The 15,820-nt window shown below is 37.6% G+C and overlaps 1 protein-coding gene across 2 annotated transcripts in view; it reads left to right on the top strand.

Annotated features, from left to right (window-relative positions):
• Positions 1–15,820, top strand: part of cdkal1 (CDK5 regulatory subunit associated protein 1-like 1) — a 410,090-nt gene that overhangs the window by 347,819 nt on the left and 46,451 nt on the right. For both annotated transcript variants that reach the window (XM_079627099.1, XM_079627100.1), the window contains one exon: positions 1,561–1,623. In XM_079627099.1, coding sequence (XP_079483225.1) covers positions 1,561–1,623 — 63 coding nt within the window. The remainder of the gene's footprint in view (positions 1–1,560; positions 1,624–15,820) is intronic.

The raw sequence follows: 15,820 nt of genomic DNA, 5'->3' as shown, positions 1-15,820 counted from the left end.
AATAAAAGATTTGTTTTGCTTTAGCTCCTTTTAATTAAGTAAACTGAAGAAAAAAAAAAACTTATTTTATTAGCTTAACTTGCTGGTACTGTAGCTGCTTTTCCTCTCCGCCTGGTTCTCTGCGGAGTCTGAGTGCTATGAATTGGGTGTTATGGAAAAGATCCTGCTGGAACTCATTGGCTGTGCCAGGGTTGTGTGTTCTCCGTGTCGAGCCGGCCCTGGTCTGGTAATGTGGATGAGAGAGAGAGGCATCATTAGGCAGGTGTGAATTCAGTTCTCCATGTGATCGTAGGACATCATTTGAGTGGTTTAGATGGTCTGAGCTCATTTACAGTGTTCTTCATGCATGATCCATTATATCAGATTATCCTTTTTCTGGAGGATGATTTCAATAATGTGCATCTGACAGTGAGCTGAAGATGCTGTGAAATGTTCTTGACTTGTAAAAATACGTTTATGACCGTTGTTTGTGCTGATTGGTGTCAGTCAGATTAGACCGATGCAGATCAGACCAGCGGTTATTTGTATAATTTCCAACAGGACACTCATTTTCTCTGCCAAATTTTAAAAAGTATTGAATGAATATCCGACTTTTCCATAGTATCTTGTTATTAGGATTGTCAATTCAATGTGTTCATTTAGGTTAAGTTCATTATAAAACAGATATAATGTCAATGTAATAATGCCTCACAGGTTTGTACCTAAATTCCATAACATTTTTGATGTACGATTAAATACTCGCTTGTTTTTGAGACTCAGCAGCACCTGCTTCAACAGACATTACAAACCACTGCGACAATGTTTAAATTTATATTTAACTAAATTGATTGACAGTTCATGTTATAATGTTGTGATATTTGGTTTTACATCAATCTTGTCAAAATATAGTGTGAAAAAAAACAAGTGGATAAATACGTACTGTAGTTGACATGAAATACTTCATAAATGTGACATTCTATACCAATTTATAGCTGGAGCTACATGCATAGTGACCGCAAAATACCAACTCAAATTGAAGTAATGATCAACATTTAAAATATATTCAGTGTTCAGTCTACTGTTCAGTCTTGAATGGTGACATCCTTTTTTCTTTCTTTTTTTAATTGCTCATGTCATTGTAGAATTACATTTAAACCATTTTCTTCAACTATGTGATGTGAAATCACTCATGAATCATATACTGTATGTGATGTCTATATTGTAGATAGATTTTCTTCACGTCGCCACTGGCTGTAAAACATGACTTCTCTTCAACTAGACGCTGAATAATTACTCATAATTAGCCTTTCTTTAACTTCTGACTGCATTAAAAGCCATCATTCATCTCCTCGGTTCTCAGTGTTTGCATTTCATTAAAAATGAAGGACGTATAGGCTTTTATAGGCACTACAGAAACAGAGGTCTTGAGGGCAGATATCCTCATTTTCTTCTCTTTAAGTGTTTGCTTTCTTCATTCCGCTGTCTGATGCCTTCATGTCATTTTAGTTGGCCTTCAAATAATTTTTTGACTAAGTTTTTTTCTTTAATTAAGATTGGTGTGTTGTTTTTCCACTTTCACAGAAAAAACAAAGAACCAAAGATCTCTCCGCTCTATTCCACTCATACAACCCTTATGACCACAAGGTAAGAGAAAGCTGTGTTTTAAAATATATTAAAATATATAATTGCTGTTTTTTTTTTTTTTTTTTTTTAATGTGTGTGCAAGGTACAGTGATGTTATTACTAAACAAAGGCTAAGATTAGAAAGAGGATTATGAATAGCAGAGTGATGTTGGACAGGAACAGGAAGTTGTGTTGGCCCTCCAGCGCTGTTTTAATGACATCATTAAAGTTTCAGCAGAGCCCAGCCCTTGTGGCTCTATCACAGAAAGACAAAATCCAGCATCAGTCCAGTTAGTGGCTCTGACTGTTCTCGTCACATTTCTGATGTCACATTACTGTAACTAATCAGACTTGCACTGATTAGTGCATTTCAACCGCCTGAGAAAATGGTCAGAGAAGCTCTTAATTAACAAGAGCACTGCAGCGCTGCTGAGAGAGATGTTTTTAATATTTCATGCTTTCAGCTTCTATAAATGTCATTGGGATTGCCAGCTCCTTGCTTCAGTGGATGTTGACCTGTGTTTTATGCATGGAGGTGATGCATTAAGCAGCTAGCAATGAAATAAATATTTTGTTAGATACCAATACAATGTTTGATGGCCAAAAATCAATGAATGTTGATTTAAAAATATACAATGGTTAGTTTTTGTCCAGCTTCAGACCAGTGCTGACAGTATTAGCCAATACAGCTACTGTACATGGTGCATCTCTAAAAACTTCCTAGATCTTTTATTTCTGCCTAGATGAGTCTACTGTCCTTACCTGCTTTACACAGAACTCAAGCTTAGATACACACATATTTATGTAGTGACATGCTCACCAAAGGAAGATATTAGGCCCTATCATACACCTGGCGCAATGCGGCGCCAGGCACGACACATGTGTTTTTTGCTAGTTTAGCCTGATGCATTTTTCATTTTAACGTCCTCTGCCACGTTGTTTAAATGGCAAGTGCATTTGCGACCATCTGTGCGCCCATGGGTGTGCTGGTCTGAAAACGAGTGTTTAGTGTGTTAAGGCGCATTGTTGGCACGTTGCTATTTTGAGGCAACTGAAATAGACTGCGTTGTGGACACATTATAGGGGCACATTACTAGCACGCTCTTTAAACAAAAAAAATATTGTGCCATTGACTTTAGACCAGGTTTCAGTTGGTTAATGGCGGACTATTTTTTGTTTTTATAATTTAAAAAGCGTGTTAGTAATGTGCGCCTATAGGCGGGTCCACAACACATGTACACTTTGTCCCATAGATGATCTGCTTGCGTGCTTTAACCTCGCGCACGAGCAGATCCGTTTCCTCTCTGGAGAAGTATTTAGTTTTTCCCCATGCAAATGTAAATAGCAATCTGCCATGGCGCGAGCGCTGCTGGCTTTTAAAGGGAATGGGAGATGAGACTGATTGGTTTATTGCACGTTACGTCCAAAACACACCCATTACTCATTAAGAAAATAGGGACAATCCTTTTAGACCATGCACCGGGTGTGCCAACCATTTTTCCCGTCATTAAACAAGCAAAAGTGGATTCAGACTCGCCCTTATGCACTTGCGCCATGCGCTTTAGACCCTGCGCTTAGATTGTTAAAATAGGGCCCATAGTCTGTACAATAAGACATGATGAACGTGTTCTTTGGTTTTATAGAAGATACTGTGAATCCCTCACTTTCAGTGGTGTCCATCTGTAACACACATGATGATGATAAATGGTCAACATCTGAGTAGTGATTGCTCTTCTGATGGGATCGTGATCTTTGGCATAATGCTTTAGTCAGTTTTTACACTCCAAAACTTGGAGTCAGATTTAGTGTTCACAGAAACTTCAGAATAAATATTTGGTGATGTAAGTTAACAGGACAGACATCCTCATGCAGCGTCACCCTTCTTGGGTAACTGAATTCCTGTTTTCTGGCCCAGGCACTTGTTGACACATTTTTGGCAGTTGAAAGCGACTGTCAAAGTGTGTCTTACTCAAACGAGATCTGCTAGATTTACAGATTTACTCATGCACTCAATTTTCAATTCAATTCAATTCAAAGGGGCTTTATTGGCATGAAAGTTTTTAAAACAATGTTGCCAAAGCATATACAAAATAAACAAATAAAATATATGCGTAATATGTACAAACATAATAAATCAGTTATATGAACAGTAATAAAATAAAAATAGGTTCTAATAGAAAACTTTACTATATATAAATGATGAAATTTAACACAATGTTTGGATATATTTGTGTGTGTGCGTGTGTGTGTGCGTGTGTGCGTGTGTGCATGCGTGTGTCGGTCATTCACTGCCCCTCAGGTTGTGGCATGCTTCTACATATTGGGCAGCAAGATAAGTTCTGTCTCCTTCTCCCAGGAGAATGTTTAATTTAGAAATGTTATTTAGGTCTTTGAAATTTGGGATTATATTGTTAAATTTGTTGAAGTAAAGGTTCCTTGTTTCTTTAAACGCTTCACATTGTAGGAGAAAGTGCATCTCCGTCTCAACCTCACCTGTCAAACAGTGATCACATGTTCGGTTTTCTTTTGGTTGCCATGATTTTTTGTGTCTTCCTGTTTCAATTGCCAGTTTGTGATCACTGAGCCTGTACCTGGTCAGGGTCTGTCTCTGCTTTCTATCTCTGACAGTAGAGAGATATTCTGCTAATTTATAATCTCTTTTTAGGGTCAGATAACATTCTAGTCTACTTTGGCTTTTAGTTTCTTCTTTCCAATGTTCCAGATAGGTTTCTTTGCATTTTGCTATGATTTGCTTGACTATGATTGGTGTTTGGAAGGCAGTGTTGTTTTGAGGCTGCTCAGACTGTCTCTGATGTGGGGCAGTTTGCCTCAGTACCGACTGACATAGGGGACTCTTTTCTGGGCTCAGCTCTTTGGTTCGGAGGGCTTTGGAGTGAAGTGTGTCTTGGGGGCTGGATTTCAGGTGGTTAAAAAAGTTGAGTGTTCTCTTTTGGATGTTAATTATCAGTGGATATCTGCCTAATTCTGCTCTGCATGCATTTGTTGGTGTGTTTCTGTGTACGTGTAAAATGTATCTGCAAAATTCTGCATGAAGAGATTCTGTTGGGTGTTTGTCCCAACGGGTGTAGCTCTGATGACTGAGTGGACCCCATATTCCACTACCGTACAGCGCAATGGGCTGGATGACACTGTCAAATATTTTAAGCCAGATTTGAATTGGAATTTGGAAATTATAAAATTTTCTCTTAATTGCATGTATAGCTCTTCGAGCTTTTTCTTTTAGTGCATTCACTGCCATGTTGAAACTCCATGATGCTGATATGGTTATACCAAGGTAGGTATAGCTCATGCTGTGTTCAATGACATCATTATTAATGGTGAATCGATGTTTGTTCTCCTGACATCTTGGGCGTTTTTGGAAGATCATTATATTAGTTTTCTTCATATTTACAGCCAGAGCCCAGTTCTGACAGTATTTTTCTACTATGTCCAGCTGTTGCTGTAATCCTTGTTTAGTAGGGGATATTAGAACGAGATCGTCAGCATAAAACAGGGACTTCACCTCTCTATCTAGAAGGGAGAGGCCAGGAGCAGCACATTGATCTAACTCAAGCAAGCTCAATGATATAAATATTAAATAATGTTGGACTTAAATTGCAACCCTGCCGAACACCTCTTCTCTGGGTGAAAAAATCTGTTTGTTTGTTGCCAATTTTAACAGCACACATATTTTCTAAATACATAGATTAAACTAGATCATACATTTTGCCCCCTATACCACACTGTAGAAGTCTGTAAAAGAGACCTTCATGCCAAATAGAGTCAAAAGCTTTTCTGAAATCAATGAAACAAGAGAATATTTTACCATTTTTAGTTTGGTGTACATGTTTATTAATTAAGGTGTGAAGGGTATATATATGATCAGTGGTGCGGTGTTTTGGGAGGAAACCAATCTGACTTTTACTTAAGATGGAGTGTTCCTCAATGAAATCTAGCATTCTTTTATTCAGAATGCTACAGAAAAATTTGCCTAGACAGCTGCTGACAGAGATGCCACGGTAGTTATTAGGGTCTGATTTGTCCCCACTCTTATGAATGGGGGAAATGAGCCCTTTGCACCAGATGTCAGGGAAACATCCTGACTGTAGAACGATATTGAACAGCTTTAACACTGCAGCCTGCATCCCTGGGGTGCTGCATTTGAGCATCTCGTTTTTAATTCTGTCTGGACCACAAGCTTTCCCCGGCTGGAGAGATTTTGTCTGTGTGATCAATTCTTCCCAAGTAATTGGAGAATCAAGAGGGTTTTGGTCGTCTTTAATTGTTTGTTCCAATGTTTGGAGTTTTTCTTTTATAATATTTTGTTCTGGTCTAATTTGTTTAATTGGTATGTCTTTGTAGAGGTTTTCAAAATGTGCTTTACAGATATCCACATTTTGCATGGGTAATGTCTGTTGCTCTCTCTCTCTCTCTCTCTCTCTCTCTCTCTCTCTCTCTCTCTCTCTCTCTCTCTCTCTCTCTCTCTCTCTCTCTCTCTCTCCATCTCTATCTCTCACCATCTCTCTCCATCATCATGTGATCTGAAGCTGCGCTCTTGACTGAAATTTGCTCATGCGTGTCTCTTTATGTCTATGTTCCTTTGCTTCAGTCTGTGTACTCACAAGGCCCATGTTGCTTTTGATTGAAATTTGCATGCAAGGAAGACAAGTGACCTCAGATAATTTGCATAATGTAAGCCTGCCCCTAGCTCCCTGTGGTCAGCCGTTAGCGTGGTGATTACACAGTCTGCCGTGTTTGTGTGTGTTTCCTAAAGCAGGCCTGTAGCAGAGCGTGTTGACATCACAGCACTCTCTTCACACCAAAGTGATCCTTAAAATCCACAGATGATGGTTATGCTGGATGCTGAGTTCAGTGATGAGCCACGTCTTTACTGGTTTAATGGAACAACATTTACTATCAACAAGTTACCAATGCTGCAATATTTTTTGTTTTGTTACTCCTATTTATTAAACCCAAGTCACATAAATGATTAATTGAAGGGTTAGTTCACCCAAAAATTGTCATCACTTACTCGTCATCAAGTTGTTCCAAACAAGAAAGAGTTTCTTTCTTCTGTTAAGCACAAAATAAGATATTTTAAAGAATGTTGATAATCAAACAGTTGACGGTTGCCATTGACTTCCATAGTAGGACAAAAAAAATCAATGGCTACCGTCAACTATCTGGTTATCTACATTATTTAAAAAATCGTTTGTGTTCAACAGAAGAAACTCGTACGTTTTTTTTTTTACATTGCTAAAAAGTAATGAGCATAAGAATACTGTAACAAGCTATTTTTTGTATCTTAAACTTAAAATTCTAGCTGTTGTTGTTAATATCCTCCTTGGTTTGGGATCATTAGTGAGTAAATCCTGTGTGAACTCCACAGGTGCCTTGATAGTGACAGGGATGGAGTCATGCATTCAAGTGAGCGCTTGGTTCTCTGATGTTTCCCAGCATTCCTCTCTGTCCTCTGCAGGAAGTAATTCTCCGTTTTTCTCTCTGGACCTTTTCACAGAACACACACTTTTGTTCTGTATCTGCTGCTGTGTCTTCATGGACACACATTCATTCATCTAAAAACACTGGGTCTCATTAACGAATAATTCCGTACACTCATATTTACACGCACATTTGAACTTTTCACAAAAATGTTCCATCTAATTCACAACGTGAAAGGTCTGTCTGTCTGTCTCAACCTATCTACCTTCCTTCTTTTCTTCATTCCTGCCTGCCTTCATCTGCCAAATATACTGGCCATAAATATTTCTTATAGACCATGACACCAACATTTTAGACAAGTAAAATGTTGGCTAGATATTACAAAGATTTTTCAGGACCACTTCAAACGAAGGGGTATGAGAAATATCCCTGCATACAGTGGCTACAGCGGCAACATATAGGGCCCTATGATTTCTGCGATGTGGAAAACACGGACACAATCTAGTCATAAAAACTGAATTTACTGTATAATGCGGAATTTAACGGAATTTGTCAAATTTTTGATGTTAATAAAAATCAGGTCAATACACTTTAAATCAAATCACGATATAGACTCGTTTTTGTGAATATTAAACTGCCAAAAAAAATAAAAATTAAATATGAATCCTGGATGTTCTGCGTGTCTCTGTGTGAATAATTGGTGCAGACGCGGGCTTCCATTTACCACACACCAGAGGTGTCAAAAGTATTCACATTCATTACTCGGGTAGAAGTACAGCTACTAGGGTTTAAAAAAGACTTCTGTAGAAGTTGAAGTATCAACTCAAGCTTTTTACTCAAGTAAAAGTACTTGTTTCAAAACTACTTAAAGTAGAAAAGTAAAAGTAATGCAAGGAAAAAAAATCCTTTAAGGACAAAAGCTTAGGCCGTGCCACAGGGGCCTATAGTGCACACCACCTCCTCAAAAAAAAAAAAAAACATCTAAGGCCTTAATGACTATAATGTTCTATATATTAAAATATTAATGTTGAAAAATGTGTGAGGCACTAGGCTACCTGTTTCAGCCGCATATTAGGATTTCGGATATTGCCGAATGCTTTGTGGGGATATTTTGACACTATAATGGTTACACACACACACACACACACACTCACACTGTAAGTCCCTGTTCAGCCCTGTCTGTTCTGTTGCCGTCAGCCACACACACACTTACATGGATTCATTGATACATGTATTAGTTTATCTGTAAAAGAGCAAATGTTTCTTCAACTGAGAGTTTTTAAAGGGGTCATGACATGAGAAACCAAATTTGCCTTGATCTTTTGGTATATAAGAGGTCTTTGTACCATTTAAACGTCCTGCAAGTTTCATAGCTTAAGACGTCCTCCCCATTATAAACGAATCATTTATTTAATCAAGCTCTAAATACAGCTCGTTCTGGATCCATGGTAAGAAGTGACGTCACGGTACGAAGTGACGTACCAGCGTTTGCATAATGACCGCCTCCAGCAGAAGACAGTTACGCTTTAAGCGCAAGACAACTACGCTCATTTCGTATCGTTGTCGCGCCCGCGCGCTGCGCGCCTCACGAGTGTTCAGCCGACGGACAGCGAGTGGGTCTGTGTACAGGGAAATTACAATGCCACGCAGATGTGCTGTTCCTGGCTGTGGACAAACTACATCTTTGAATACGCTGCGAAGGATCCAGTCGTCAGGGAAAAATGGATGAACTTTATTTTTTGTGGACGTCTCAGTCACGGCAGTGTTAGTTTAAGCGTTTGTTCTGTACATTTGAAGGATGACTGTTTTGAGGAAAAAATCCCAATATGATGCTTGGCTTTGCCAGAAAACTGTTGCTCAAAGATAAGTCCGTGCCGACTATTCTGGGCTCAACATCGACGACGCAAACTGTAAGTAATGTATTTAAAACTTTAAACTACTTTTCAAATACGCTGAAAGATCCAGTCGTCAGGGAAAAATGGATGAACTTTATTTTTTGTGGACGTCTCAGTCACGGCAGTGTTAGTTTAAGCGTTTGTTCTATACATTTAAGGATGACTGTTTTGAGGAAAAAATCCCAATATGATGCTTGGCTTTGCCAGAAAACTGTTGCTCAAAGATAAGTCCGTGCCGACTATTCTGGGCTCAACAACGACGACGCAAACTTACTTTTTACCATGGCTAATATAAACACATTTGTATAAGAGAATCTTGAAAATATGTCGCCTTTCTAGTAGGCCTACATGTGATTAGTTAAATAATGTTAAACTGTTAGCAAATTAAGCTATAGGATAATTATGCAACAATAATCCGTTTTCAAGTGTCTCGGGTTAATTTTTTTTTATTAATTCAAAATAGTTTCACTTTCCATGTGGACACGAGCTGATCCAGTCTTCGTTGTTGTGGTGATGGTTCATTTTCCTCTGATTCCGGCTCAAACATAATAAGGTTTTATCATTGCAAGAGCCATCGCTTCGCATGCATCACCCGCTAATAAACAGTTGCGCCGAATCCGCAAATGCTCTGGCTGGGGGCGTTAATAATTGATGCACAGGCACTGACGTTAGCCAATCATATCAGTGGGCGTTAACACTGAACTCTTAAAGGGGAAACACCCCCAAAACAGACTGTTTGAATCAGAGGATGAGAAACAGGGTGGGAAAAGGTCATAAATCACTACATTTTAAAAGTTTTTTGTAAAAAAAACTATAGTAATACTATAATTGCACCTAAGGGAACATAATAATAAAATAAAAAAAACCATGTCATGACCCCTTTAAAACCTTTCACACTCTCACTAGTTTATTTATATTGGATGATGGCTGAGCATGGAAAGGGCTGATGCTAAATGCAGACAAGTTTTTGCAGGATCTCACAAAATTATAGCTTTATGACATAAATATTCTGATTAGTGATATTTACCTAAATGTATCTTCCTGTATCCTGCACGTCTCTTTTCACTGACTCTGTTGTCTCACTGCTTTACTCACTGTAGAAAACACTTCATTAGAGGCAGCCTCAGGCAGGATTACAACATGATTTGTGTAAAAATGTTCACACAATTAAGACAACACCAGAATGGTCAGCAGTGGGCTTGAACACGTCCAGGTACGCAGATTTGGTAGATCCAATCACAGCAATTCAACTGAAGGGATGGATGGATGGATGGATGGAAAGAGAGAGCAATTATGACTGTATGTAAGGTTTCGTCTGGGATCTCAGCGTTTGTTAGCGGCTGGATAACTCATCTCCACAATAACACACAGACGTGTCTCCTGCCAAGCTGAATAAATTGCTCTCTTAGCTATGCTAATATCCTGTGCTGTGAATGAAGTAATTACACTAACCTCGCTCTGCTCAAAAAGGCGTAATTACAGGCGTACAGAGGAGGAGGAGGAGGAGGCCGTTTGGGGAAATAGAAATGACCCTCCCTTTTGTTGCTGGAAATTTTAATGCCATCTTCCTTTATGTACACCACTTTTGCCAAATTTCAACAATTTGTGTGTATGTGTTTTTTGTGTGGGGATGTATTTTCTATTTTGCGTTCAGGTAGCTGGTATCAGGGGAAACCTCACGTCAAACCTTGTGAATAAATAACGTGAATCTACATGTATCCGGTTTAATTTTCAAAAAAATCCATTTGTTTTCATTATTGCTGCAACTGCGTATACTACATATAAAGCAGAAGGTTTAAAATTAGTACTTTAGATGCAGATGGGAAAAATGCATGGCAGTCATTTTCACAAATCTTGAAATTTGTTCCTAGTTATTTGTTTTCTGTTCCAATTGGTTAGGTATAGGGTAAATGCAGACACGTCTGATTGCTCTTGAGAGTGTGTGAGATTGAGACATATGTGTTGAGGTGGGTAACAATATAAAAAATAATAAATAAGGTATTTTTGCTTTGTTATTGTTGAAATTCTATTGTTGAAAGTTTTCTGTTATGGTTAGTGCATGGGTAAGGGTTTGTCTAGTATTTGTAGCAACTGTATATAAAAACAATAGAAGTCTATGCAATGATCCCATTTAGTGTGTGTGTGTGTGTGTGTGTGTGTGTGTGTGTGTGTGTGTGTGTGTGTGTGTGTGTGTGTGTGTGTGTGTGTGTGTGTGTGCGTGTGTGTGCGTGTGTGTGCGTGTGTGTGTGTGTGTGTGTGTGTGTGTGTATTCATACATCAGTCTGGCCCCAGTGAATGGCCACTAAAGAGGCTGATATTTTGTACAGATGCATAATGAACGCAGGAGCCCTGCGTTTCGGGGCAGTGATTTATGTGATCTATCTGCAGCCAGATGGCAGTGAACAAGGCCCATCAATCACAGTGAAAAGACTATTGAGCAGCCGTACAATGCAGACGGGCTCTGCGCTCGGCCCGGGACACAGTGCGAGTCTAGAGCCCTACTGCAGGAGCAGTCGGCATGGTCTTTACTTTTCACCACAATAAAGCGAAGATAAGCTCCAGCAAACATACACACTGGAGTCTGAGTCTCAACTTGTTTAGGACATTAAGAACTCCGTTTCACTCGTGTGCAGTTTGCTCACTCATGCTGGTCACCGGCTCCTCTGAGGGAAAGAAACACTGGAATACTGTACACAAGCTTGACGTGTGTCTGTTTATTCATAAGTTTCTCCTTTGCGTTCTTATTTTGCTGTAATTATTTTGTTCTTCTTTAACCTAACTTTCACCCTTCTTTTTAAACATAGATCTGAACTTAAATACAGTGCTATGCATAAGTTTAGACACCCATGCTAAAGTTGACTAAAAAGAGGAATAAAAAATCATCTTTTGGAAATTGAACTTAATGCCTTAATTTAAAAAAATAGGAAAAATCCAACCTTTAAGGACACCAATTTTCTTTGTGAATGAATAATGTATCGTAAATAAATAAATGTTCTTCCTTAAAATACAGGGTGCATAAGTTTGGACACCCCTATGTTAAATTCCCATAGAGGCAGGCAGATTTTTATTTTTAAAGGCCAGTTACTTCATGGATCCAGGATACTCTGCATCCTGATAAAGTTCCCTTGGCCTCTGGAATTAAAATATCCCCACATCATCACATAGCCTTCACCATACCTAGAGATTGGCATGGAATACTTTCCATAAGATCATCTCTCAATGCAAATCAAACCAGCTGTTATGCTAACTGAAATAAAACCATGCAAATCTCCAGGTATGGTGAAGGGTATGTGATGATGTGGGGATATTTTAATCCCAAAGGCCAAGGGAACTTTATCAGGATGCAGAGTATCCTGGATCCATATAGTAACTGGCCTTTAAAAATAAAAATCTGCCTGCCTCTATGGGAATTTAACATAGGGGTGTCCAAACTTATGCACCCTGTATTTTAAGGAAGAAAATTTATTTATTTACGATACATTATTCATTCACAAAGAAAATTGGTGTCCTTAAAGGTTGGATTTTTTTCCTATTTTTTTAAATTAAGGCATTAAGTTCAATTTCCAAAAGATGATTTTTTATTCCTCTTTTTAGTCAACTTTAGCATGGGTGTCTAAACTTATGCATAGCACTGTAGTTGTAGTTCATCGCTTTGGAATACAGACCTATGGTTGGTCTCTTTTTTTTTTTTTTTTCCTTCAAAAAATAAAAGCGTAAAAAAAATTAAAGGTTAGAAGTTTACTGTAAATAATATTTTTATTTATACAAAATTTATGTTTTATAAAATAATCAAAAGAAAATCAAAGTCTAGCAAGATCCAAATTTGAAGAGGATTTCACAAAAATTTAGCCACTAAATTAAATTGAAGTACCATTTTCACGATAATGTCAATTTTCACAGGATGAATTTTGACTGTTTAAGCTTTCAAATGATACCTAATTTATTAGTAAAATATTTACAAAAAAATATTACTAAAATATGTAGGAAAATGGCAATAAAAAAGCATCCTACTCAGACACTGCAACAGATTTGTTTATATTAGTGCTGTCAATCGATTAAAATAACTAACTGTAATAAAAAAAACTGTAATATTGTGAAATATTATTACAATTTAAAATGACTGTTTTGTATTTGAATATATTTTAAAATGTAATGTGATGCAAAGCTAATTTTCAGCATCATTACTCGTCTTCAGTGTCACGATCCTTCAGAAATCATTGTAATATGCTGATTTGCTGCTCAAGAAACATTTATTATTATTATTCATATTATTATTATTATTATTATTATCAATGTTGAAAACAGTTATGTTTAATTTTATTTAGGATTATTTGGTTCAGTGCTTTATAGTTCAGGTCGGAAATATACAAACCTTTAATAAATTAATCAAATGTAAAAAGACTGCACATTCTTCTCTGTATGAATTAAATATAGATTAATCTTTATTAAAGCTACAAAAGCAATAAGTGATTTTCTCTTTGTCTTTTTATGGATACATTAAACATTGACTGACTCCAGCTGGTAAATTAGGCTGCTGTCACTAAGACCTGACACACATGACGTGTATCTGACACGCATCCGATTTTCACCCAACTTTTTAAGTTAATTTAAGACTTTTTTTAACTCATCGAAGACAATGATTGTTAAGCAAAAACTGGACATCATTTTGTGTGTTTTCGTCTGTTCAAGTGCAATTAAGATGTAAATGAGCTGGCGCACTGTCCGAGGAGCGTCTTTCTGTGCGCATGTTTCGAGTGTAAAATAAATCAAGTTTTCACACAGCGGGCCAGTAGTGATTTGCATTCTCTTTTGTGTCTTATCGTATATTAAATGGTTTAAAAGCATTTGAATGAATAAGGCTGTGATCATGTAGTGTAAACACTAGCCAAAGGATGGCAGGATGGGTTAGCGGTCAAACATTTTTAATGTGTTAACTGAAAAAAATAATCAGAGAAATTAACTTATTATTTTGACAGCTCTACTTTAATTGTAGTTAATCGGTCAAGCAGGTACTGTTATCAGCCCACATTGATCTTCTCCTTTAGACTTCAGATACTACTCTAGTATTATAAATGATGTGCCCGTCTTGTGGTGTCGCATGGGACGTATTATTATCAATCTGTAATGGGAAGATCTGACCTGCTCTGTTTGTCTGACGTCATTATTTCAGAGGCAGGTGGGAAACGCTTGATCTGCAGCATTTCCCTTGAATAGTTGTAGATTGCTGTTTGATTCGAACACCTGCTGATGTGCACAAAACCATCAGAAAGCATGAACACAAAGCCTCCTGTCCGTTCAGCTGACGCACCTTGATTCAGTCTCACCTTGTGCTCTTGTGGAGGTTTGCATTTTAATTAAACTCCACACAGGAACAGCTGGCGGTATTTTAAGACTTTTTAATTGGATCTGTAATCTGTGCTTTCAAATCAGAAATGTTGAGTCTTGAATTAATTTAGTGCAATTAATTAGTGCAATTAATTAATGACCTATTAGATTTACATGAGTGAATGCTAAGACTTTATTAATCAAGTTGTTTTCATGTTTTATACAACTCTTATTTTCTCAAGAGGATGGGGGTGGGGGTGGATTGGGGGAATGAAATATTTCCAAATTAGTCTTGAACTGACTTGAACTCATTTTTTCGCCCTGATGTTGTATCAAACCCTAAACTGAGATATTCTGCTGGATGTCCACAATAGTTATTAGTAAATGGTGATTCACACTTAATTGGTTTCACGTTTCACATTGATTATAATTTACCCGGGTTTAACAGTTATTCCTGGGTATTCATTAGCTGATGTTTCACACTTTACATTCCTAAACCCTGGGTTAACGTTTTATTTGTTCGTTGCATATTTGCTGTGACGGTGTCATTGATTGGACGAACACAATACGTGATATGTTAATGTTAAAAATGGTTAAATATGTTAAAAATTAATACTAAATTAATCATTTTTGTACAACAAAAATGAACCGTCACTGAACTTAATCTGAACTATGACATTTTTTTTTTCTAAATCTGATGTACAGCAGAAACAAACTTTGTTGCATTATTTTCCTGTTATCACTGTAAAGTTGCTTTGAAACAATCTATATTGTAAAAAGCGCTTTATGAATAAAGGTGACTTGACTAGCATTGTGCATCCTCGTATTATATATCGCAGACTGTACTCTGTGTTTTTCCTGAATGGACTTTTCTAACCTAACCCTATGAAGAAAAGAATAAAACTTTTCTTAACTCCAATTGATGCATTTTCTTTCACCATTAGGCATTTTCCCCCTCAAACCCTGAATCTACTGTCCAAAGCAAGTGAATATGAGGATTGGTTGTCGGATGCTAAGCATTTAGCATTCTAACACCGCAACGTTTCACACTGTACACGTTTGGCACTGCAATGCAGGGTTAACACTGCAATATCAGTTCAAATCCTGCTCCGTAGAAGGGTTTCATAAACGTGGATAAAACAGTGGGTCTGACTCTAACCCCATATATTACAAGTGTGAAACGTTCCTTTACGTTTTAGAGTGTGGGGTTTAGAACGACGATAAAGGTCGAGTGCAATGTAAAAAGCCCTAATCTGAGGAAAAGAGGAGTGTGAACATTGTTCTGAAGGAATCATGTAGGTTTGAACCAGGAGAGGATGAGTGAATGATGAACTTTACTGTCCTGTGAGCTTCTGCTCAAGTATCAAGCCAGGTTGCTGGTCTTTTTATCTGTTGTGAACAGTGTTAGGGAAGTTACTTTTAAAAAGTAGTGTTTGCTCGTTACTTGTCACTACTTAAAAAAAGTAATCCGTTACTTTACTTAGTTACCCCCTATGGAAAGTAACTTTTTATGTTACTCGTTACTGTTACGTTGCTTTTATGTTGCTTGACTTTGG

This window comes from Phoxinus phoxinus (assembly GCF_949152265.1).
Source record: "Phoxinus phoxinus genome assembly, chromosome: 10".
In the NCBI taxonomy this organism is placed as follows: Eukaryota; Metazoa; Chordata; class Actinopteri; order Cypriniformes; family Leuciscidae; genus Phoxinus; species Phoxinus phoxinus.
The sequence above is the reverse complement of the archived record's forward strand: the minus strand, read 5'-3'. Positions and strand labels throughout refer to the sequence as shown.